Source organism: Scomber scombrus, chromosome 12 (genome assembly GCF_963691925.1).
Source record: "Scomber scombrus chromosome 12, fScoSco1.1, whole genome shotgun sequence".
In the NCBI taxonomy this organism is placed as follows: Eukaryota; Metazoa; Chordata; class Actinopteri; order Scombriformes; family Scombridae; genus Scomber; species Scomber scombrus.
The window spans coordinates 2,640,379-2,667,028 of NC_084981.1; the positions used below are offsets into that span (position 1 = coordinate 2,640,379).

At 40.9% G+C, this 26,650-nt stretch overlaps 1 protein-coding gene across 1 annotated transcript in view; it reads left to right on the forward strand.

Annotated features, from left to right (window-relative positions):
• Positions 1-26,650, forward strand: part of birc6 (baculoviral IAP repeat containing 6) — a gene marked incomplete in the record, with an annotated part of 114,724 nt that overhangs the window by 65,500 nt on the left and 22,574 nt on the right. The window contains 1 exon segment of the mRNA XM_062429848.1: positions 21,082-21,304. Within this exon segment, the coding sequence (XP_062285832.1) occupies positions 21,082-21,304 (223 nt within the window).

Here is a 26,650-nt window from a genome sequence, read left to right on the forward strand (position 1 = left end):
TGGAGCTGCTGCTTCTTCCACTGAAGCTATAATCTGTAGGTTGTGTGTGTCTTGCTGTTAAATTACACTGTAGTTCCAGCAGTGTTAGTTTAACTAGTCCAGAATCCACCATGCATTCATTACATTGTTTTCAAGAATAAAATGACTAGTCCTTCCTATTTAAATAGTTCTTCTCACGCATTTGTTTTGTTGTAATGATTCATCAGTAAATTGGATCAAACTGGATTAAAACTGGAGGGATATCATCTTTGGTGCAGTATAATATAAGTCTGTTGATACTGTTGTAACACTGTTGGTTAAATGCTGTGTAGGTGTAATTGGTGTAATCAGCTGTATTTCACACACACACACACTCAGGTGATCCAGTGTTCCCTCAGTGTGTGTGTTCAGTCAGACCTCTGGCAGAGCTCTCAGTACACATAGGGCTTCAGCTCTGCTCAGGTAAGGTCAATCCATTCTGCTTCTATCCTGCCTCAGTTCCTTTGAGACTCAACTAGTTATTAGTGCTGAGCTGACCCTTTGTAGTCTGACTGCAGTCACGCTTCAGACTGCTCTGTTCACTCATTCTGCTCCTGATGATGGTTTTTATACTGTAGTCACTGAGGGAGCAAAGTAACAAAGCACAAACACTACTTTGGTCCATCATTTGTTTCAAACGTAAGGGGACATATGCGAAAATACCACGTGTCAAAATAAAACATATATTTGATCAAAGAAGAAAAAAACGTACATTTTCTGAGCTCAATAATGAACTTTTACTGATAATCAATGACTTAAACGTGTGTTTTTTTTTACCAAAATAATCTAAAACTCAAGATTATTAAGTTAACTCAACCTCTAAATAAAAATTATTATATAAAACTACTTCCAGGCTCAAGAATGTGCTTTTCACTTGTTCAGTTGATCTCTTGTGTATGATACCTATCACATAAGTCTTGTGTACTGCACCGTATACCGCAGAGAGCCAGAAAGACTGGAGTCACTGCCTTCATTGCTGTTTTGTAAAAAAAACCCACCGTGTATTGCATCAAATAAAGTAGCTTTAATGCTTAGAATATCACTAAAAAGTCCTGCTCCTGTAATATGTGCCGTCAACAGTGTTCCTGGAAAGCTTCGCTTTTTTTTGTTTAGAGGTTGATTGAAAGCCTCGAATTGCCTCGATTGTTTTTATCTGTGTTCAAGCAATTATTGGACTATTTCATGCTCCTTTAGCAAGGAGGCTCCCCGTGTTTTTACTGTACACCTGCTGCAGCTGCAGTGATCCAGCTGTGAAATCCTAATGGAGCCCCGACCCAGAGAACGCTCTCTATTCTGTTTAATCAGGCTTTGGTTTTGTGTTGAGTTTGGACAGAACACATTTCACGCAGTAAGAGACATGAGGATTTGTCTGTCAGACTTTGTGCACCCCCGTCGCTTTCATTCCCATTGTGTGTATCACTTATCAGCCCAGAGCCAGTTACAGCGGAGTGTGTGCCACCTCTTTGTGCCTAATGCTGCTGCTGGCAGGGGGTGGGGTGGGGGGGGGTTCTGTTTCCAGGGGTATCTCTATGTGTGCATGCTGGTGCGTGCTAATGCGCCCCTGCTCTCATAATTAAATAACAGCTGATAAAAAGCATTGTGAGTGTTGTAATTGCTCCTCATTATCTGGTAAATGCCTCTGAAACACACTCACATCCATGCGTGTGTGTCTGAAATGTGAAGTTTATAGCCCTTTGTTTGATTAGGTATCACCACATGCTCTGTTGAAGCACAGCTTTAATGATTGCACAATTGCGTTTTAAAAAAAGGGAAATTTGCAACTATGCATTTACCACTCAATTTAATAACAAATGACATTTTATCGTGCTAACTAGCCATTGCACACAGTTAATTGAAGCCACGGCGTATCCAGTTAAATCAAAGCTGGGGGCTGTCTGACCGTTGTCCGTATGGGAGCATGTTGCCCGGGAGCTCCGAGCTGTCAATAAATGTCAAGAAGAGCGGTCTGGAATGAAAAACTGAGACCTGAGAGCCCTCCTTGCTCCTCTACAGTCAGAAGAGCTTTTAGCGGGAAGTATCGGCCGTCTCCGCTCTAGTTACTACACAGCAGGGATGAGAGGAGAATAGCATTAACTGTGATCGAGCTTATTAGAGTTTATTAGAGTGTAAATGCGATGTCTTGCATCTGTTGCAGTCGGGCATGCCAGGTTAGGAGAAGAGAGATATGCCTTTGCTTTGTAACATCCATGCATCCTCTTTTTTTCCTCTTAATTTCTCCAGTAGTTTGACTAATAGCTCAGCAGCCGATATCATCTGCAGAAGTTTGTCTTTATTTCACACATATCTCGGTCAAAGTTCTTAAAATAATGAAAATTGTGATATAACTAGCTAGAGTTGTTGTTCACGGTTTGTGTTAATGAAGAATATGTTGGTAGAAGTAGGGCTGCTTTATGGTAATAAAAGGTATTGAAAAAAAACTATTTGTATGGACTTGCTCACAGCCAATCAACGCAAGCGTTCTTCAATTTAATGCAACATGTGATTGGCGAAGTCGTGGTGAATTTGAGTTGGTTCTCTTTGCAGTTCAGCAGCCAAGATGCCACCAAAATGCTCTAAAGTGTGTCTACATTACACGCCTGTTACACCAGATAAAAGCAAGTGCACAAAATGTGGAATGGGTATTGAATGAAGTACTCAGTTGGTATCAGTATCACTTTAAGGGTACTTGGATTGGTACTGGTATTGCTATTTTTTAAGCGATACCCAGACCAAGTAAATTGTCATCTTCAGCGCCAGGCTATAGAGTATAGAAGAGTTTTATGGTGTACAGTAATGGCTTCCAAATGGAGACTAAGTTCATTCATGACCTTAGTAATGGTAGAGTGGCATAATAATCGTGACTCAAGGTGTACTTACTAGTTCTTCCGGTGCTTTCATCTGCATCTCTAAAGTTTTATTAGTAGAGTATCTCATTTTCGTCAAGATTAATAAAAACCAGTCACAGAGTTGGTTTAAAATAACTGCCAGGTAGAAAACATTACATAAATATCATTTAATGGCGTCGAGCAAACGGAGGCAAAAAACAACTTAAATACAGTCTACTCTCAACTCAAGAGAAAATGAGGTGCCAGGTAACGGTAAAGAGTGGAGAAGGGTTCAGGTTTTATTGTATGTGAATGTGTTTCTATTGGCCCACAGTGTCAGAGTTCAAACTACATGGTAAAGAGTCCGTTTTATTTTCCACCACAACTCTAAATCAGTTCAGTTCAGTCCAGTCTCACAAACAGAAAATAACTCAAAAATAAGTTCCAGGTTTTACTGCTGATGCCCACAAAACAAAACAAAGATGCCAGCAAAGCAGCACAGAACATAAAGTTAGATATGCACCCATCCAATTTTTTCAGTATCAATATCTGGGCTTTGGGTATAAACCAATACTGAGTACTGATCAGACACCTGTGTTTGATTAATAAGCTGTAAGCCTCACTATGTGGAAGAGATTGGGATCCTTCATTTATGTGCAAGGTAGTCAGGCTTGACTTAAACATTGCTTTCCTGACTTCTTAACAAAATGTAACACATACTTAGATATAAATGTCACATATGTACATTTTTTAAGTTGTTTTTTATTTAAATAATTTTATCTGTTACCAGATTAGCTTTTTGTCACTGATACTAGATCCAGGTATTTGAGTCAGTTTCAGAACAATATCAGATATCCGAATAGTTATCGGCATTGGCCTCTCTACATAAAATAAGAAGAAACATCACATAGGTCAGACCACCGAGTTTAACTATTTATCTTTAATTGTTACAGTTACAGCTGATAATGACAACAGAAATAAACGAGTTTCACATATCTTCATAATTCAAAGTGACTGTTTCTAATTGAGTCTCCAGAGTTTAACAAGACAACCAAATCTATCTTTTGAATTTAGGAGGTGTGAAGCATTTCAAAGAAAGACTAAATACTAGATACATCCTTCAGTTACTAAAGGCTTTATCCAAACCTGTGGAATAGATCCAGTAGTAGACATATAGCAACATATAATCTCTTAAAACGGTAATATAAGGCTTGTAATCCGTAGACAGTGGTTGCAGCATAATACATGTGCTGTGAAGTACTTTGAAATCTACATGTGGGTAGTGTTGATAGGTTCGTTTTCAGCTAATCCTCTCTCAGAATTAGCTGTGTAACTATGATGTCCTGCCCACTGCTAGACAAGAGTGAGCATCTTCTTATTCCATCACATTTTACTCTCTACCAATGAGTACTTACTGTATGTGAGCTTAATGTGGGAAAGAACTCAATAGCCAAACTTCAGTCTTTTTAGAGTGTGGTTCTAAATAACACATTTCCAGCATATTTGACATAAATTCAGTAACAGGAAGGAAGCCCACAGTCTAGATAGAAAGCTTACTTGTAGCTGACCTTACCCATTTGGTGGCATTTCTTGAGCCTGGCTCAACTAATGTTTGTTAAGGGCTCTCTCAGTAGAAGCATACTTTGGTGTAAATGGGTTCATATCGATCAAGGTGAGCAAAAACCTCTTGAAATTCTTCCATTACCCTCAATACCGCTGAGAATCCAAGGAGCTTGATAATTAACAGTACTTGAGGGTGTAATTAACACTGGCGTAGCTGTGAGGGGGGGAATCAAACACTTGTACTCTCTAGATGGGATTAAATTCACTGCAATATTAAAACCACCCTACCTCCGCCCCGAAGAAATAATTTGTCTCCAAATGGAGCCTCATTTTTCCGAACTCCCCCACGTACACCTTTTATCGCCCCTTAGTCTTACCTTGCCTACTAGCACACCGGCCTTTATTTCTCCCTGCTATCCCCCCATACTGCCCCAGAGCTCCGTCAGCGTAGCGCATTTCTCCACATTAATCATCAATGACTTGGCAAAGCCTTTTGGGATACATTACAGTTTCCTGCCGTCGCCCCGGCACTCCATCACAGGAAGCTAAGCCATTAGTGGGAGGTAATACCTTTGAATGTCACCACAATGCTAATTAATCTTAATTGAAGAATTCATTTCTTACACATTTTGTTTGACATGAAATGCTTTCCAAATCTGATGGGGTTTTTTTTTTAAGTTTATGTAATATTGTAAAATTGTGTAGTATTACATCCTTTCCGTTCTACACTTCCATTCTACTTCTGACTCGTCCAAGACAGATAGGAGTTTGCAGCAGGTGGCGCCTCTTAGATAATGGCTAATTTCGTCCATCATTCATGGTGAGTGGGTGTGCACATGATGTTGGAGGGTAACCCGAACATGACTGGCCTGTGGGAGGCTGGTCGGTAATGATTCATCACTCCAGATATGATAGAGACCGTGTGGGATAGAAGGCATTCCCTGCTTTACTGGGAGCTTCCCTAACAGTGAGTAAGTGTGTCTGTGTGTGAAAAGTGGGGGGGGGGGGGGGATTCATTAGTTAATATAGCGTGTGGTGAATTTTCATATGCTTTTTCTGAGGTTTTCCCTAGAAAGTCATTATTTTGACAGAAGTCAGTGGAGTTTTCTATACCAACTCATTACCTCAAAGATTTCTGCAATCACAAGACATATTACTGGAGTCACTACAAGGTGAAAGCTAAACAAGCCACTGCACCACCTTCATTCATTACCACTCCCTTCCCTTTGGATTTGTGGATTTGCAATTTATCGCCACTCACCCATGAAAATGTTGATACTATTACCACAGGGTTTCCCCCCTTGCAATTGAAATGGGTAAATAGGCGCTTGGAAGTGGATGTTGGGGGCAGGGGTGGGAGGTGGATTCGCTGCCACCACCAGTGATCATGACTGTAATTACAGGAGCCACAGTGCACTTCTTCTTCTTGGTTTATGCTCTAAAACATGTGTTGGATTGGACTGAAGACTTTTGCACCCCTCTCTTCCATTTCCCCCCCTCATGTTTTTAGACAACAAAAGCAGTCGACGGCTTGTAAAGCTCAAACTGGCAAGAAGTAAACTTCCTACTCATCACTCTCTGTGGCTTTCATTTAGAATGTAGCATACGCCAGCCAGCAGAGGCGAACTCTTCTTGTTATTAAATACATGCGACTGTAACGACACCAATTGACTCGTAGTCCAGAGGACATCTGCATCATATAGCTTACACCAGCATATGAAATGTAAAAAATGGTGTGCTAGTACTCACACTTTCTCTCTCCGTTATCCTCTCACACACACTCCTGTGGGTTTCTCACAGATAAGGCTCGAGGCTATCCTTATTGATATGCTCCGACGTTTATTGTTCAAATGTCCCCTATTGCACAATACATCTACACTTTATTCAAATATTTATAAAAAAGCCTTTTTAATACAGGAAAAAGGATCGCTGACACTAGCCTGAAATCAACATGAACAAATATATTAAGAGAATATTCCACCATACCCCCCAACCCCAACCCACCAGCCCACGTTTACCAACTTAAAAAAGGTGGACAGAAATGCAGAGAAGGAAAGTAGAAGATGGCCCCATAGTCATATTACATGGAAACAGCTACATCGTTTAATTGTAACACACCCGTTTTCAGTAAAAATATCTCCCCCCCTTTTTCTTTTTGACCTTCACATTTCGCAGTTCTAGAAATACATTGTCAACAGGTTAAAGTCGTAGTAGGTATTGTCTTAAAAAACAAATGTATGAGTTATGATGGTTATTTTTGTGTATTGTGGGCCTTTTTGAGACAGCAGGTATCTTATGAGATGACCATACAGTAGAGATCATCCAGAGCCACAATACTGGGGAGGGGTACTCTTTGACAGGGGTCGGGAAGCTATAAAATTGTTGGCCCTCCAGACTGATTAAATTTAGTGGCCAGCAAAGTCTCTGTAGTGGATTCCCCGCATAGTTCTTACAGGCTCTCTCAATCATTTTGCTGAAAATGTCATTCAGGTAAGATCAACTTGAAAGTAAAAATCAACGAAAAAGCATCAGATCAAGTCTTGTTTGGCTCATCTTTCCAATGAGTCCAGCAGTCCAAGGGTAAGTGTGTATTTCCTATCAGACCACAAGGGGGTCGGTCCTGGCCGAGGTCTTGTGAGTGCAAGTGTCCATCTGGCTCCGCTCACCCCGGTTCCAGTATAGCCCTGTTCTTGCTGAGTCTTCCAGCCCTTTGTTATCTGCCATGGCTGTGACTTGGCAATATGGCTTCTTGGTTGTGATCCTCAACCAGTCCGTCCAGTTCCCCCCTCCTCTCTCTGGGGAAGGCGGTCATGTCAAACGTCTTTCCTCCGGCACGTGTCGAATTCTGAGTAACGTTTTACTCTTATCTGATGGTGGGTTATTAGAAATCCTCTGATCTGCTTTTGCGCTTCACAGTGTGGTGTAGATGTAAACGAAAACGATCACAAAGAGGTTAAGGAACGTACCGATGATGCCTAACAGGGCCAAGATGGACTCCTCCTGCTCCTCCTTGACCTCCAATGCCTGCACGTCCTCAATGGTGATGACCGTGGTGCCCATGATACTGATGTTCACCTAACCTGGCAAGGGGACTCTTATCTGGAATATAAGCAAATTATGGAGACCATGTCAGAAATGGTTAAATCAACAGTGGAAAATGGTCTTAACGGCATTATCTGTTGTTGTTGTCCTCTTACTAATTTACCAGTTTTTGCATTAAAATCCATCCCAAACATCTTTTGGGTTAGAACAAAACAATGGCCATTAAGAGCAGCATGGAGTCCAGTCTGTGAACACTGGTGTTTATGACCTGCCACAGCTTGAAGCCGAGCTCCCTGACAACAGCGAAGCTTGACGCCAGCACTTACTCAGCCAGCAGGATTATTATCAGGATTATCTGCAATGAAACTGTTAAATTGCCAGCAGTAATGCTCAACGGCGTTCCCCCTCATGTCAAAATAAGCATGACATAATGCTGCCATTTAGAGCCTCTCACACCCACCCACTCCTTTTCATATACTGTCAGTGATTAACCACCCCCCCACCACCACCCCAGGTCCTTTTAAGTAGTTGTTGGGAACATCTTCCCTGTGTAAGTCTTAGAAGGTGAGGAAAAGGAGCTGGAGGTAGTGTCATCTGCCCCTAAGAGAAATGTGCAAGCAAAAAGGTAAACAGGATCAATCTGGGCTTGGGCTCAGATGTGAATGGAGAGCTAACTACAATCATCTTCAGCATCCTCTTTTATCTCATGTCAACACAGCTGACACTGAAATCAAATTTAAGATATAAGGAAAGTGGACAAAAAACCTAAAACGATTTGGGTGTAAAGAAAAAAAGTGGCTTACCCTAAGGCGTCTAAGCTGTAAGACAACATCATCCGGCATGCTTTTTGGATCCACACTGGAAAACCATGGCTTTGAGGGCATTCTACATGTGGAGAGTCAGGGGAGAAGGAGGAGAGGCTGCCTATGTGGCCACAGTCCCAGTGGCTGTAAGCGACAGACGGAGTGACGGAGAGAGGAATAGAAGGCAGCGATGCCACGATTGGCTTCGTGGTGCTCAGCGACGCTTCCAGTGGAAAACCACCTTGTGTCACTTCTCCAATCCTCTGGTCTATAGCGCCACCTGTCAGGTTCAAAGAAATCCCCCCCACCCCCCCAACTTCCCTTTTTGATTAAGTTTTCCCCTCTCAAGTCTTTGCAGTCAGTTTTGCTTCTTTTTAATATATCAGACGAATTGCATCGCTGCTGCTAAAGCGCTAGCAGCATCTGTTTTGGGGGCAAGGAGAAACCCTCTCCCTGTTTGCCCCCTCCCGCCTCCCCACCGTTCTTCCCATCCTCCCTGTTTGCTCCCTCTCTCTTGAGTTCCCTGTCACCGTTTTGTCTAAACTCCTGCACAGAACTCCCTCCCCAGCTTATCACTAAATCTACACACACTCCCCGACCTCCTCCCCTCGCTCTGTAGTTTCCCTCCTCCTTGCTTCGGACTCCTCTGGGGGGGACAGTGCAATTAGTGCGTCTAAAAAAAAAAAAAAAAAAGCCTCTCGCCCACAAGTGAAGCTCACATGCCAACACTGTGGATGACTGTGTCTTATAGGATCAGCTGATAGTGTCACCCAGCCTGTGCTGAGGTAGGTAAGAACAGGCAGGTCCCTGAATTAGTCGAGTCTGGCAGGTGATATTCCAGAAGAGGAGGAAAAGCTGTAAAATCCCATGGAGCAGACGTCTGTAGAGAGGCAGAGGCAGCCGGAGTGCCAGACAGTCGCTATGGCAATATGGATCTGCACCTACCGCCAGTGACGGCAGTGTTACGGTAGGTCTCCAACACCAGTTAGTCACCGTGGGAGGACTGTGCATTGCATAACCAAGCAGAATGATGGCGAGAGAGGGAGGACTGATCCTGATGGCCGTGGCAATGAAGGAAAAGGAGCATGAGAATGAGGGAGGGGATGGGGGAGGAGGGAGGGGGAAACGACATTGCTCACGCTTACTGTTGTCTCCTCCTCTCCCACTGCTGTGGGGGCTGGTTGAGAACACACACACACAAACACACACACACACCCACACAGCCTCCACCACCTAAACAACACAGAAAAAGAAAAAAAAAAGAGAGGAAAAAAAGCCTAAAAGGAGGTGAATTCAGACCCACTGTGCTGCGCTCCGCTCTGAGTTCATTCGAGCCCATCATCAGCTGCTGTTATTCTGGCAGACCTGCGGAGTGGAGGAGGAAGAGGAGGAGGGAGCAACAATAGGAGGCAGCGGGGAAAGAAAGGATGGTTGAGGCTGGGTGGAGGACAAAGAGGGAGGCAGAGGAATGATGTGGGGGTCTGTGCATGCAGTTAGATATTTATCTCCAAAGAGTGTCTTCTGATACGACATCACGCCTGCTGAGCTTTGTTCGCTCTTCTTTTGCTTTCTAACTTCCCCTATACTTCTTCTGCTTTGTTATTTTCTAATTATACCCCTGTCTGCGATACAGATTTACACCAATGCCTGCGTCAGCACCAAGTTTAGTTACTTGTGGTTAGTCTCTCACGGCTCCAGAGCACCATGCTGAATCGTTGAGGTTAATAAATGAGGAAAAACTGCATTCCCTTCCCGTTCCGGCACTTGAGCATAGGTCAGCACGGTCGGGCTGCGTTTCTAAATGTGTGTCAACAGGCTTCTGATCCAGTCAACTCATTTATAGCACTATGACGCACTTATACACACATCTTCACCCTGTCTATTTCAGTTCAGGTGGGCTACAGATGTGCTCTGGCAGCAAGGCTAATAACTTTAACATGCAAGATACATTTTTAGGTCGAGGTTAACAAGGCGACACCTGCTGGACAGGTATCACAATGATTGTTTTAATGATGACCCCCATCAGGATTTAATAGACAGATCACAGATTTCATGATGACTTAAACAGGCCTTAAGAGTTAATTAACTGAGACGGTGAAACCATCTGTTCATGCTTGATTTGATGGAGCCTTTAAGCCTGCCTCACCATTCTGCATGTTCTTATCATCATAACACTGAATCACTCACAAATGACTTGGCAAGATTTAGCCACTCGTCAAGAGTTGCGGGAAAAAATCTTTTGCATGGTTAAAAATAATTTGACGGTTTTTTTTAACCTTATTGCTCTAAAAAAAAAAACTGTCCAAGAAATCCTGATAAAGTAGTTACTGTGAAATTAAAACCATCAAAAATAAACTCTCTATTGTCTCAGTGCGCAATACTTTACTTTGCTTGTGTTTTTGGACAAAATGGTTACCAGCAGCCAGAATCCATGGAGTCTCAGGCTATCTATAGTGGGGTTCTTAATGCTTCATTGGACTGTGATGGCTCCACCACCATGAAGATGGGGCTGGTCTGCCAGTGCGGTAAACTCTGTAAATCCTCTTAATTTTGTCATAGTGTTTTATTTCAGCTCGGGTGATTTCCCTTGCATTATAATTAGTTGTTTGAATTGCTTTTCATTTGCAGTTCAACGTTGTTTGGTACATGACCGCTACACACACTTTCTGCCTACAGAGATAACAGGCAGTGAAACAGGTATGAATAAATAGATCAGAACACCTCTAGCTGATACCAGTTGGCTGTTTTGATTTCAGTCTTTGATATCAGGTGGTTGCATCCCTTGTTGTCTGTTCATCTGAATGAGCCAGCTTAACGCCATCGAGCCTGCTTCCATCCCATTCTCAATATCTCCAGGCAGATCAACAATTTATAGTTTCAGCGTTGCAGTTATCTTGACCTCGGGGGTAATAGAGCGCTGCAGCTGAATTGAAGGAGGTCAGTAAAACAATGATGCCGGGGCCCACAACAATCTTCTTTCCTATGCGCTCCCATCCTCACGACCCCCATCCCCGACCCTTCCTCTGCACACTCCCTCTCAATCGCTACCTGCTAGTCCCGGATGTCGACCAGCTGAAGAACGGATGAATGTTCGAATCAAATGCCTGATTGCACATCAAGAGGTGATCTGATCATGATACAGGATAGCACCTTTGTTGATTCCTTCTACAACACAACTGTTGTTCCCTGGAAAGCACATGGCCTCACAATTCTGTCAATATATCCATTTTACAGCAACAACAGTTATTTTGTCATGGGAGCACATATAAACAATATCAAACAGTAACTCCTTACTTTTCTCTTTGTGTGTGCAGATACAAGCTAAATGGCTATATTCTGCAACTATTGTTGGCTATTATTATGTAAAGTTGAGCAACACTTGAAATATGAGCAACAACTTGTACATTTTAATAACTTTTTGGGCTGATTTCCCAACACGGAATAAGTCTAGTCCAAGATTAGATTTGTTTCTTAATGGATATTTTCACTGAATTCTGTCTTTAGTCTAGGACTAGTCTTAATCTCTGTCTGAGAAACAGGACTCAACATTGTATGGCTAGGTAACCACTTTCTTTTCAAAAGCATTTAATAAAGCTTTTGTGAGTAGTTTTTACAGCAAAATCTGCCATTTTAAAGCTGGGTCACTGTAAACTGTTTTAAGTAGGAGAGAGTTTCTTACTCTAACTCAGCTATGATGTCCGCACGGAGTATGTCAACCCAAAAGTCAACTCAGTCTTATTTGTATAGCCCAATATCACAAATCACAAATTTGCCTCATGGGGCTCTAAAACTAAAACTTCCTAACTAAGTTATTTGAGTAGCCTGGTTTATAAAGGAGTCCTTTGTGCACAAATATGTTCCTTCTGTCCTTTGAAACGGCACAGAGCTTCAGGCCACTTTTTCTGGTTGTTCCACATAGTCTTGCTTTGATGCACATTATCTACAGTGTCCACTGAGGCAGACTGTGTGTTGGCGGAGACATGTCAGAGTCTTATTATTTCAGCCACTCTCTTCTGTTCTGCTGCCCTAAAGGAGTCAGGAAGACCTGACACTGTCCAGCCATGAGCTTGAGTCAGAGTATTAGCCACCCACTCGGTGTGACCCGCACGCTCAACGCCTTCTTCCCCATGGGAAGTCAAGACACCCGTCCCTTGTAGCAGCAAGCAACCCACGCTCTGGCTCTCCTTTTCACCCATGAGTTGAGACCCAGTGGTAACTGGTTTAATGTTTTTCCATCTTTGCTTTTATTGACCATTACAGTAAACAAGTGGGTGTGCAGAGCATAGGGTGTTCATGAAGACCAATGACTGTCATATCCTGTTGTCTCAGTGGGTCTGTTATAGCAGCACCAGGGAGGGTTTATTATTAGCAAGACATAAACAAATTGCAGAAATGGTCACAATCAAAATCTGCTGGTGTGTATTTAATAATGAAAATAGATAATGTGCAGTCGGCTATTTACACATCTAGCAGCCACTGAACAACTTACAGCATTCATCTGAACTGTTCTTGTTTTTGGCGACCTAATGGATCTAACTACACTATTCACTTTCATTGATGAGGACCTCAAAAATGTGGTGATTATAAATTAGATACCAAGATCTCTACATCTTTTTCATTCTTTATACACTTTCAGTTTTTGCAGCCAAAAGTTACACTATGAATGTCTTCCAGGAGAAGATGTGAGCTGGTATCTCCATATTTAAAAGATGATCATGACTAGGGCTTGGGTATCGGTACTCGATACCGTTAAGGTATCGAACAAAATAAATCTATACTAAGTAGTATTGAAACATCTCCCATCAAATTATACCTGCAATCGATCCTTTTTTGCAGAAGAAAATATGAGTATTTGAATAGACTTGGTCACAGCCAATCAACATAAGCGTTCTTCCATTGTAGCGTTTTCCACCATGGTGGACAATGAAGTTATTTTATATGCTATTCTTCGATTTAATGTAATATGTGATTGGCCCACTGCCACAGCAGCTGTCTGTGGTGGTGAAGTCGTGGTGAATTTAAGTTGGTGCACTTTGCAGTTCAGCAGCCAAGATGCTACCGAAATGCTCTAAAGTGTGTCTACACTACACGCCTGTTACACCAGATAAAAGACAGTTCACAAAATGTGTGATGGGTATCAAATGAAGTACTCAGTTGGTATCCGTATCACTTTAAGTGTACTTAGATTGGTACAGGTATCATCATTTTTGAAACATTACCCAGCCTTAATCATGACTCGTCCCCTCTCTTTGACAACTGGTTTCAAATGCCACCTTGGGTTGTGGCTGTCCAGAACAGCTTAACATTTGTTTTCCAATATGGTTGGACAGCACTTAATACGAACCAGTTCTTTTCGATGATTAGTGGACTGTTTCACAGGTATAATGTAAACATAGTTCACCATCCTAGATCTGTCTTAGCATGCTAACAGTAGCTAAATAGGTATTTGTTTATAAATCAGTTTTGGACAAAGTGGAATTTTGACCTGAAGATGGTGTCAATTTCTACAAACGTCATGGCAATCCATCCAACAGTGACGAAAAATTACTCCGAACCAAAATGTTAATCTAATGGTGGCTTTAGAGCAAACTTCAATGGATCACAAAGTCATTATGATTCATCCTCTGGGAGCTACGAATGTCTGTTCAAATTTCATGGCAATCCATCCAAAGGTTATTTAGGTATTTCAGTCTGGAGCAGAGGAGCGATTGACCGATCAACCTTGCCATCCCTACAACCACGCCACCAGTACTGCTAAATATAACTGTACAAATGTCATGATGTCAGTTGTACAACGACGTAATGGAGTTTACCTCTGATTACCTCTGATATACAGTACAAATATATGTACTGCATGTTTTTGCTCGTCGACTTTCAGTAGACAGAACTATATATATTGTAATTCTTTGTAGGTTACACACCGGGACACATTAACATAAAAAATATTGATTATAGTAGATTAATACGATTTGAACACACATGCATGTATTTGTTGTATGCAGTAGTGTTAGGATTGAGACGGGTTGAGATGCTTATTGGAAATATATACATCAGGGTTGCTTTTACAGTACAATAGGATGGCCACTCTCTTGTGTGATCATACACCCACGTACAATTGCAGCACCAGCCAATTAAGGGGAATTATCAAGTGTGCTCATTCAACACACTCAAGCTTCTCTGTATCATCTCAGCTAGCCTCATTATAAATGGGCCGTAGTCCCCGGAGCTGATTTATGAGCTGCTCTGAAATGACCAGTGTTTTTCCACTTGGAAGAACCAAAGGTGTATCTAAGCAGAAGTGTTTTACTTTTTATTTTAGGAATTTTACAGTTTGTGTGGGTGTACAGGTAACATTTGGATTTTGACAGCAGTGATGGTTATCTCAAATATGGATATCAGTACTTCAATTTTTACAACTGTTATTACATCCCAAGCCTGGCTGTAGCACTCTCTTTAGTATTAAACAGCACTTGTGTGTCCACTTCTAGACAGGTTCCATTTTCAAACCCCTCTCTCTTCCCTGTGTGAATGCCCCATCCTACACCCTGAGTAAAATACCAAACGTCAGTCTGTCAGCTGTAATTACAGGAATCCTCCCATCTTCACAAGGGACTGGAGGGCAGAATAGGGACTAAATTGGATGAAAAGCGAGGCAGGAGTTGTGAGTGGACAACAAGGTTTTGGGGTTAATTAGAATTTCTCTGTTTGGCATTTGAGAGCAGTGGAGGATTTCTGCGGTTTTATCATTAGTGTTATTTCCAGGTTTGAACAGTTTGACCACGCAGGATTCAAGATGAGATGTTGTTGTCCAAGTACAGGTGAGCAAGGAAGGCTAAAAATATATGAACCACAAGTATCTTTTTCATTAGACAATAAACATTAAATAGAGACACACCAGGCATGTTACAATAATTAAGGACCAGGTTATCATATGCATAAACTAATATAACTTTCTCCCTGATTTATTCTCTCACTAGCCAATTGATTTTTGCCCAGTGTACGTGCATCTTACAGCAGAGATTTTTCATTATACTATATATATTTATATATATATATATGTGTGTGGTAAGGCTAACTAACAAAGACCTATATCGCTGGCACAGATTGTCTTTTTCACTGGCAAAGTATTGTTTACTTTGCATTGAATTGAAAATAGTCAATATTTAGTTATCCTCTAATAAATAATGTTACTTTTTGCGAGCCTACAAAATTAAAAACTATGTCTTTGTATGTAAAACTCTTTTCTTCTAGACCATACTCATAAATTTAGCTACTCCAAGTTCTGAACAAATTATTACAAATCAGATAATAATTGTACCATCATGTTTGCACAGTAGTTTGCATTCTGAATAAAATGTGACTGCACTGTTATTGGGCCAAGTCCAATTTAAACTTTCACAACTAGAAAACAAGAACAGAACACTTCTACTGCTAAATAATCAAATTCTATGTACTTCACAACAGATTAGAATCTGAAACTTAAATGAAACTAATACAAACTTCAGAATGATTATTTTAAGGAAGTTGTTCAATTGTGCCTATTTCACATCCATAAACCAACATAAGACAATATCTGAGGCTCCCATCTGGCTCTTGGTGTATATATACATTTTCTCATCTTACTTCCACTAGGTTTTCATTTATTTAATGCTTTTAAAACTCCCAGCCAGAGGAAGGCTCGGAACACAGTGTTTGTGTTAAGATAAATGTTCAGAAACCTTTTGGAGGATGGCGATTAAGTGGATAAACAGATGGTTCTGCAGTTGACTCACCCATAGCTGACTGGACTGAAAGTAGAAGCTCAGGGTTCACAGGTCAGATAAGGCCCAGCAGTGTCTTCCTTCTGCATACAAAACCAAAAATAGCATGCTGAATTCTGATGGTTATCTCAAAAATACATATTTATCAGAAGAGAAATTACAAGCAGGTATTAAAAGTGGTGATGTGTCAGTAATTATAGTTTCAGACAGTCCAACTGAGAATATAATGAGTTTTTGCCAAGAAATCAGTACATATCTCATGCTGTTGCACCTCCTACATTGGTTTTCTGTAGTCAGGCTGAATCTTTGCTACTAACTGGCAATGTTACAATATCTGCACATGTGAGCACTAGAAAATCTCTTTTGATCACACTATTGTACTACTGTATGAGCCAGCTAGGGGCCAGCATATCCATTACTGTAATTTCAGTACTCTATATGTTACTAGGTTTTGTGCATACCTACAGATAAAATTGCAAATCTAAATCCAAAACTCATCTTCGACGACGTCTTTTAATACATACGTCCTTACATCAGCGGTTGTGTGTGTATCACTTGATGATTCACAGCCTGATTTCACATGCAGCTTCCTGACACACTATTTCGGTGAGGCAATTGATTCGACACAAGGTGAGGCTACATGAGCGAACAGGGAGACATTAGAATCCAACGGTAGTGCCTTTTATTTCAAGTAGCCTTTATACATGCCATGCTAACTCATCGCAGGCACTCTTGTTCATGTCTACAGGCTCCTGTTAACTATTAATCAGTCCAAGCATCCAACATGGCTACACCCAGTACCCGTCTCTTTACTGCCCCCCGAAGGCCCTAAATCACAGCGAGTGGAGGCCTGCCTTTGGAAGCACTGCAATCACTGCAGGTCAGCACCAGCAAGATAGTCATAGCTGTGATGGATGTCCAGCATGTTTGGACTGCTGCGTGTCCTGTGGCTGAGCAGAGAGCATGCTCTGATATTTTCTCCTTACTGCTTGCTCTGCATCATTGTGAGGCTTCCAGTTGCTGATGGAGCTTTGAGGATTCCGTGGAAATGAAAATGTATTCACAAGACCGATATGACAGAATGTTGTTGAAATTAGATGTTTTTTTGTTTTCTGCTTTTGTTAATGCTGCCCACTTGATCCTCTCATAAGGCAAAAAGAAGATAACACTGGCTCATAGAAATCAAACATATCACCTCGAACCCTTTAAGCAATGTCCTTCATTGTGTATATGTCCAAAGCCAGCTTCATTATAGGCCACAGTTGTGAGCTCCACATTAACTGAATTGGATCATATTTAAATTGAACTGCCATGTCAAACTTGAGCAATGAGTCAAAAAATTGGGCATCATATCAACATTAGGTATTAGATGCATCAGAACGTTGCACATTGTGGCTAGATCCAAGTCTTTACAGTTTACCCTGTCAGAAATAAATCTACAATTTTATGGCAATCTATCCAACAGACACTTATCTTGAACCCCCGAAATTGTTAAACCAGTAGTGGCACTAGATGAAATGTCAATTTCATTAGAATTCAACATCTGGTCTCAAACTAGGCGCCGGTCCATCTAGTAGATGTTGAGTTAATCACACTATTAATTTACTTTGATCTGTGGGTACATGAAGAAAAGTCAGAGGGTAAATGGATGCTTCCTCCAAGGGCCTCGATGCACCAAATTTCATGGAAAAACATCCAATACTTGTCAAGACATTTCATTCAGGACCAAAGTGTTAGATCAAAAAACTAATATTTACATCAAGTGCTAACCTCCAATGTAGCTGGCAATGAGCTCAAATGTTGAATGAGAAATGCAGTTTATGATTTTAATCAAAGCATCCGAAGAGCAAATTATATGTATGTTAATCAATTATTTTTCTACCATGGAATTTTCACCCTTAGTGGAGCTATAGCAAAGATTTTTTAACATCTAAAAAAAATAGTGGCTGACATAAAATCATTAGTTTATATGAGAATAGGGGCTCTTTAATTTTCTTACCCTACATCTAAGAGGTGTTTTTAGATGTATTGCCCCTTTCTTTTTATTCTTTTGTCTTTCAGTAGAGTCTTCTTGGCATTTATTAAGCACAGCCGAGGGAAAAACAAGTCTGACATATACACTGAGCAGAAGGAGGAATTTTGATGCTTTGGGTAATTACATGGATGTATTGGGAAGGAATTGGGATTCCATGCTAGGTGCCACCCAGAGACACTGGTTAGAGGATTTGAGACCAGATTAAAGCCCTGGGAGGTCAATGTAGTGCAGATGCTGGATGAAAGGCGGTAGGGAGCCGAGAATTTCAATATAAATGTAAAACAGTCCGGGAGCCACAAACAAAAGCCGTTCTATTTATTTTGAGGATGATACTTACAGGCGAGCACATGGATGCACAAGTACCTCCACACACACTGGACAGCCTCTCAGAAAATATGTCTTTACATGGTCAGCCTGTTGATGCTCATACTTCAACACGTCTCAACACACCCTTGTGTTTGATTGGCTTCTGTACAAGTACTGTCTAATGCAAGTGACAAACACTGGATGAAAATTAACCCGGCGCTGAGTCATAGGTCACATTTGCCAAACAGTTTTGCACACCAGCTAACCTCTCTCCATGGATGTGAGTTTATTTAGTATTCTAGAGATTTTTAGCCACATTAGTGATGCCGCTTTAGGGATCGCCCGTTGGACAGTCACTTGAACTATTGGATGGATTGCAGCCAGTATTTCTACAGACATACACGGTCCCCGAACTATTGACCCTAATAATCTTTTTCACTTAGACCACAAAATCGCAAAATCATACTGCCTTGTTTTGTTATGCGCCTCATTTGATTGCAAATTTTGATAGCATTGTCTAATGACAACAAATTGAATTTATCATTTGGCATAAATGTGTTACCTATGAGAGGGTAATGCCTGAACACTGCCCCCAAACCACTGTGGTGTATATATAACCTTCAACCTACAATTAATGAAAGTAGAACAACATTTCTAACAAACCTTTTCATTGATGTTCCCCAAAGAATGAATTGTAATCAGTTTGGTGATCTTCTCATTTTTAATTTACTACCAACATTAGGTCAAATTTTCAGTATGTCCAATACTTTTTATGAATGAGACTGGCATTGCTATGTTTGTGTTGTAAACATTCCCTGCTGAACATCAGCACAATGACAGTTTTTCAGTTTCAGTTTTTTTCCCCCAGATATAATGTTTAGTAGTTGGATTCTGTAAATATTGGATTTTTTAAAGATTCCTATTCCATAATCAATATAGAGCACCTTGTTACCCCAACCATCACATCGTTGTGATCAATCGTACATACTCTGCTTCCCAGTGTTGGTGGTTACTGTTGGTTGGAGGTTTAGAGGTCCAGTTGACTTCTATACTTGACAGTGACAAACATAAATCTGTATAAGGACAAACCAACATTAGCCCTTGATAACTTGGACACCCAAATGATGTGGCCAGACCCTTGTTCATGTGAACTGGATCTCTGGTCGTGATATAAAGGAAAAGCAGACTATGTAGAGGAGAAAGGACGAGAAAGCACTTTTACACAATTCAAGCCTACCTTCTTAATCCTTTGTTTTTAGTCACTGGTCACTTTACATTTTATCACCAGCACAATTTTGGAATTTGAGCACAAAAGCTGTAAGCAAGGTGTGTTAGAATCTCAAGTCCCATACTCTTCATGCAATAAATTGTACAGAAAAATAGAAAGCGTTAAAGAGAATGTTTTTTCTGGTATTATTCCTTTGACCTAAGTGTTTGCTGCCGAGCATGAGCCTTCATTTAGCATACATCTCCAGCTGACTCAGGCTGCAGGGCCGTCCACGTCCTGTTAATTCAGTCATCAGTTGTGGGCGAGAAGTAGGAGCTGTCAGGTTTGGTTTGTGAATTTTCGAAACGACTGAGGTAGACCGTCGACTGTCATAGTCATACACTCACACACTGTATATATCTCACCAGTGCCAGGCTCTTAATTTCTGCCATCCAAACAGTCCCTGCGTCATCTCCTCATCTCCTGATCAAGACATTGTTCCATTCTCTGCATTCTCTTCAGATGTAATCATTTTGAAGACCTTTTGAAAATGACAACCCCAACTCTTGTCCTGTCAAGCTAATTCTTCTGTTTATTAGGAGGAAATATCTGCCAAAGCCTTTGAGGCTTTAGTTAGGAGTAGATTCACTCATCACTTCATCATGACTATCAGTATTTCTCTGTTGTAAGCTGTTTGCCCATTTCAGAGACAGTCCAGCCTATGTCCTGGAGCTGCTTTGACCAATTCAGGGTTAACACCTTATATCACATTATCTCTGGAAATCTTCCAATATCCTTTTTCACACATTTGCTCCCTAAAAGTACAATCCATTTCATGTTTCAGACACCAGCTATCTATAATCAGTGTAATCTCAAAGCAATCTGGGGTTTCTCTTCCCCCACTCTCTGATCTCTCAACGGAGGTTTACACCACACACACACACACACACACACACACACACACACCACTTCAGATCATGAGATTGACACATTTATAATGTTTTATCACACGTTTGGAAAAGCAGAATTATTTCTTTATTAGTGTTGCACAGATAAAAATATATTACCTTGACTTTTTCTTTAGGAATTAGTCATTTTTGTCATATTGTCTTATTGATCAATCATCATTGGTTTTCTTCGTGAGGTTGGAAAAAAAACATTTGCCTGGTGCAAAGTAACCAAAAACATGATTTACTGTGACTAAGAAAGGTTTCTTCCATTAAAGTCAATTCAAACAATGTAAATCAGAGATGGCAAAGGATTTCTTTGTTCTTCACTGACTAGCTGTTCAGTGCTGCCGGAGGCCACATAAAAGACACTCCAGATGTTTGAGTAATATTGCTGTTACTTAGCCTCTGGCCACCAGTGGCAGCACTGAGCTTACAAAAAGATCTTTATTTCTCAGAGGAAATAATTGTTTGTTTGTTTGTTTGTTTGTTTGTTTGGTGCATATTGTAATACCCCCCCGAACTTTCCTGTAGCACTCTATTCAACACTTTGTCTCCTTCCTGTCTCTCTGCAGTTCTGGATATGGCTCGTCATGTCCCCCTGTATCGGGCGCTACTGGAGCTGCTGAGGGCCATCTCCACCAGCACGGCTCTGGTTCCTCTGCTGCTGCCTCTGTCTGGAGACCCGGGGCAGGATGAGGAAGAGGAGGATGATGAACACTCTGAGGGACAGACCTCTGTTGGAATGCTGCTGGCCAAGATGAAGACATGCGTGGACACATACACCAATCGCCTCAGGTTAGATGGAGAAAATCCATACTAATACATACGTATTTAATACTTTGAACTAGCAGTGACCTCACCGTTCCGATATCATTCACTCTGCTGCTCTCTGCTAAACTGCTGCACTGGGAATCTTTAAATCTGGAGCTATGTTCACACTAGGCATTAAAATACATCCTAGGTTACGTGAATGTACCCAAAGAGGCATGAAGGATGCACTGAGATTCAGTTACTAAGCTGCTTTTGGAGGTAGTCACAGACACATGTCCAGAAATGTGTTGTATATGTTTTTATTATGGCAGGAAAACTCACCTCCATCTAAGCTGGGGGGAGGAGGGGGCAGGATTGCCTTTGCTCTTCATTCAGTGCTGTACCAGTGTTTCCCCTATGTACATTCAGCGCTGCTGCAAAAATGACTGTGCTTGAAGTAACGTGACGTTAACTATGTTGATCACTTGCTCGATTTCATTAGAAGTTGCTAGCAGCTAGTTAACCATATCACTTCGCTTTTGGCTTCGGTGTAGTCTTCATAACACAACCTGCCCCCTCCCTTCATAAGCTACTGAAGTAGGGGGAGAATAAAAGCAGACAATCCAACTCTCCCGGACGTTCCGGGAGTCTCCCGCATATTGATAGCGGCTCCTTGACGCCCGCAAATGAGTCCCAATCTCCCGGAATCTGGAGCGAGCAAGCAAGAGCGCGCACTAGCGAGTGACTGCGCGCGTGCACAAAAAACGATTGGTTTTCTATCGTTTTTGCGCGTCATATCAATGATATAATATCACTGTGTGGATCATTAACCTTGTTGCAGTGTGCTCCCTGGTTATAGTTAGTGAACTATCAGCTTCTACCTGCTCAGATCTCACAGTCAGCAGTAGGAGAGGAGGAGAGCAGCAGCTAGTAGCTATGTATGGAAGACTAATGATGGAAAAAGTAAAACTGGTAACTACAAAAATAAACCATTATTATTATTTATCTTTTATTTACAGAAAATACCTCTTTTTGTGTAGCATACATGTTTATGTTATTTTGTTAAAGCTATCAGACATTAACATTTAGTTGTTTTGTTTAAATTATTATTTATAATTTAATATTACTACAACTCAGGGACGTCCAAGCAGCAACATGTTGTTTAAGCACTTTTTTGCATTGTCAATTTGAAATAATGTTTTTGTTTTTGAATGAAGGGGTGGAAATTTAAAAAATATTTTTTTATCTGATTCATCGATTAATCGAAGAAATAATCGACTGATTAATCGATTATCTAAATAATCGTTAGTTGCAGCCCTATTATATTTCAAATTTTTCATTAGGGGGAGCATACCCCCAGACCCCCCTAGTGTTGCTAAGTTACCGACACACAGCACCGCTGCTACAAAATTTTCTAGGGGAAACACTGCTATACCTTTTTATACATACATACATACACATACACACACACACACACACACAAGTCTGCAGTTGAGGCCTTGTGCCCGTATATAGAGTACATGAGTTAGCTCATGTCCCTCACTCATAGCCCCTGTAAGCTTCTTGACAACATGCTGTAGTCAGGTTTACATACATATATACATTCTGAATACATACATGTCAAAGTGCCTTACGATGAATGATGTATCTCGTGGTATTTTTAGAACATGTTTGTCATGGATGTTGCAGCAGTTCATTTAGGGTACCACATGAAGAAGCCTATATAGTTTCTGATAGGTCAGTGACAGCAGTTCCTTATTGAAGTGTGTCCACATGGACCAGGCAACATTTCAGATCACTTAAAGGGTTAAACTTTCTCCTCGTGTGTGGAGCTACTAGTTCATATGTTATTTTTTAGTTTAGTCACGCTATCAAAATCATTCAAACTGATTCATTAATACAGGGTGATGTGTTAATGTATTTTGATGATATTAGTCTTGATCATAGCATGATATCAGAGCTGTCAACTCTCACCCAATCAGAGTGAGAGTCACGCAAATGACCATTTTCACACGCACTCACACGTTGCTATTTCTCACGCTGTCAAAAATAATACTGAAATATCTTTTTTTAATTATTAGTTTGGACCCCCCCCCCCTACTTTGACCATGTCAAAAATCAATACATCAGTCTATTCACTCATGAAACTCTGCTCCATGTCACAGCTGTGACATATGGATGGGTGTAATTATAAAATGTACCCATCATTTTTTTTCCATAGTATAGTCAGATCAAAGTGTCAAAACCTGTTAAAAGGCACCAGAATACAGAAAAAGGCATCTACTCTGGTAAAACATTTCTGGGGGAGGACCCCCCAGATCCCCCCTCCCATTACATTGTCCCACCCACATTTCAAATGTTTCCTCTGCCCATGCTGTACATAGTCATGTTTCTTAAAGTACAAATTGAATAAAGTGTCTTTGACGTATGGTGGTGACCATGAAAGGGCCTGAAAAAGATTGGGGACCCGCCCAACTTCCCTCAAATCTCACTCCAAGGTTTTATGAAAAGTTGACAGCTCACAGGTTTCACATTGCACTGGGTTTATAGCACACATACATACACACACACACACACACACACACACACACACAGTAGGGCTGTCCCCAACTCAGGATTTTCACACTCGTGATATGTGTTCTCATCCCCAGTATATTTCTCTATATTTATGTTGTTACGTTTATTTCATTATTATGGGCGTACTTAGTAAATAACATTACAGTATTAATGTGTTTCTTTCTTCAATACAGCCTCCTCCTACAGACATGTTGTTTATGTCTGCAGCTACAGTAGAATCAGCTGCATCTGCAGAGCAGTGGTCCCACACTGCACATAAATATAACAGCTACATGAGGCTCATGTTGTACCTGTAAAACATGTTTTAAAGCGGTTGTTTATCATTTGTCACATTTCCACACAGTCAGAGAAATAAAAAGTGTGTGTCCTGGTATTTGTTCAGATATAAAGCAGCATGGAGCATCTTTCCTGCTGTCAGTAAAGCAGACGATTCAGATGCTGGTACTCGTCTGATTAAACAGGAGACCGGTCGACTTTGCTGCATTTAACAGTGGAGCAGAGAAGGAAACATATCATCCATCATCCCTCTCTGTTTCCACCACAGTTACATATTTAGGTCATTTAGAGACAATCATTTAAAGTTTATAGTCTTTGTATACAGTAATTACGGGAATATACAAGACTAGGTTAACACCTAGTATACAGCTGGACCGTGTATGTAATGCAGGCTCTGAATTTGAAACAACGGATACAATGCAAAAATGACAACAGCCTAATCTCCCCCATCACTGCAGGTTGGTGCAAAATGTATCCTGGGAATACTTAGCTTTAGTGGTTTTCAGCCGACCAACGTTGTAACTTCATCACTCAGTCAGTCAGTCAGGGTCAGACATTCGCATTTAACATTCGTGCTGGCCCCGCTGGTGTGATCTACCTGAGAAAAGTTAGCAATTCGACTGACAAAAAATGAGTTTACTCCAGTTTATTGATTGATGCATTGATTCAGCAACTTTTAGGGGTGGAGCCCTAACACACACACACACACACACACACACATACAGAAAGCCATGAATACGCAGGCTTGTACTTGATCTCACAACCCCACACAGAAGCTTTAATGAAAGAAGAGCTTGAGGGCAAATGTCCAGTCAGTGACACTGATCACTTGGGAATATGTCAGCTAGTCTAGAATGAGACTGTCTGCTGTACTTTTAGTCCAGCAGACAGAGGGTTAGGACGGATTCTGTACCAGCACAGACACCTTTATCATCCATAGCTGGGGATTCTGGGATTATAGTAGCCTGGCAACGACTGTACCCACATAATCCATTTGTCTACAAGCTCCTTTTTATATTTAAGGAAAAACTGAAAGCAGCCCTTTAAAAAAAAAAAAAAGGTGTTCTCAGAGCACTTATTGTGCTGAGTATATACTGCATGATGGACTCTGATGTGCTTTCAATTGCATTACATCCAGCACAAACGTCCACTTGGGCTCAAGGATGAACTGATTAGTATTTAGTGATTAAAGGTTAAGGTCACTATACCATCAGCCATCAGACTGTACAACACCACAGCTCCCAGTCACAGTTACTCTCACTAAAAAGACTGAGGCTGTCCTTACTGTTTAATCACAGGAACGTTGCACATTATTTTTGAGATTGTTAATTGTTTATTATATATAGTATTTAGAGATTGTTTTATTATATATAGTATTTCATTTTATTTCATTTTATTTTTTATCACTTAATACCAGAATACTGTTGTATCAATTTTGAATCCCCCCCTAGGGGGATCAATAAAGTTTACCCTTACCTTATCTTAAATAATAAAACACATTTTTGGTTATAAGTCAAGAATGCATACACTAATTATAACAACGTTTCATACATATGTCTAATAGGGTAAAATGATGAAGTGATGACACTTTATATTCAGCTTCACTGTGACTTCATAGCGAACCACAACAACAGTTTTCTAACCGTTATTGAACGGTATAACTCAGAAACAGAAAAGTAGATTGTGACCATATTTCACATTTGGTCAGATACTCAATTGGTGATACTGAACTTGTAACTGTGGTAAATGGATGGACTGTACTTATATAGCGCTTTCCTAGTAGTTATGACCACTCAAAGCACTTTCTTACATTATGTCTCATTCACACACATTCATACACACACATTCATACACACAGGGTGCCAACCTGCTCATCATACACCGTTGGCACAGCAACGGAGTAATTGGGGGTTAAGTGTCTTGCCCAAAGACACATGGAGGAGCCTGGAATCGAACTGCCAATCTTCTGATTGGTGGACGACCGCTCTACTTCCTGAGCCACAGCCAGGGTGATTTTATTGACAGGCATGGATCTAAACTACAGCTTGACTTGTTAGTGGAGGGATACAACCATTCCCAGTTTCTTTCTTCAGTGAATCTGTAACCATCCTCAAGTCAAGAACATTATACCAAAAGAATCCAATATGTAGGTGTTACAGTTCCTTTTGTACACATACAGTAGATCCTCCCAGTGACCATAAATGGATCCAGGCTTACTTTCATTCAATTGCTGTCATAAAGTCAGTCCTTGGTACCTCACCATTTATCTATATACAATCCTGTGAGTCCTGAAGGACAAGCTATGATTGATTGGATGCTAACATGTTGTCTCCCATGTCTGACACAAGTCACTGCATGAATTTCTCACTTTATAAAGTAATTGATGCACTTAAACGACAAAATGATTACGTATGTCTGGTCTCAGCTTTATTGAAATGAACAAATCTCATGGCAGTTGTGGGTTAAACATTAAGGCTGATACTAGCTGGTTAATAGTGACATTTCTATCCTATCCTAGCAGTGGTTCTGTCTGTCTGA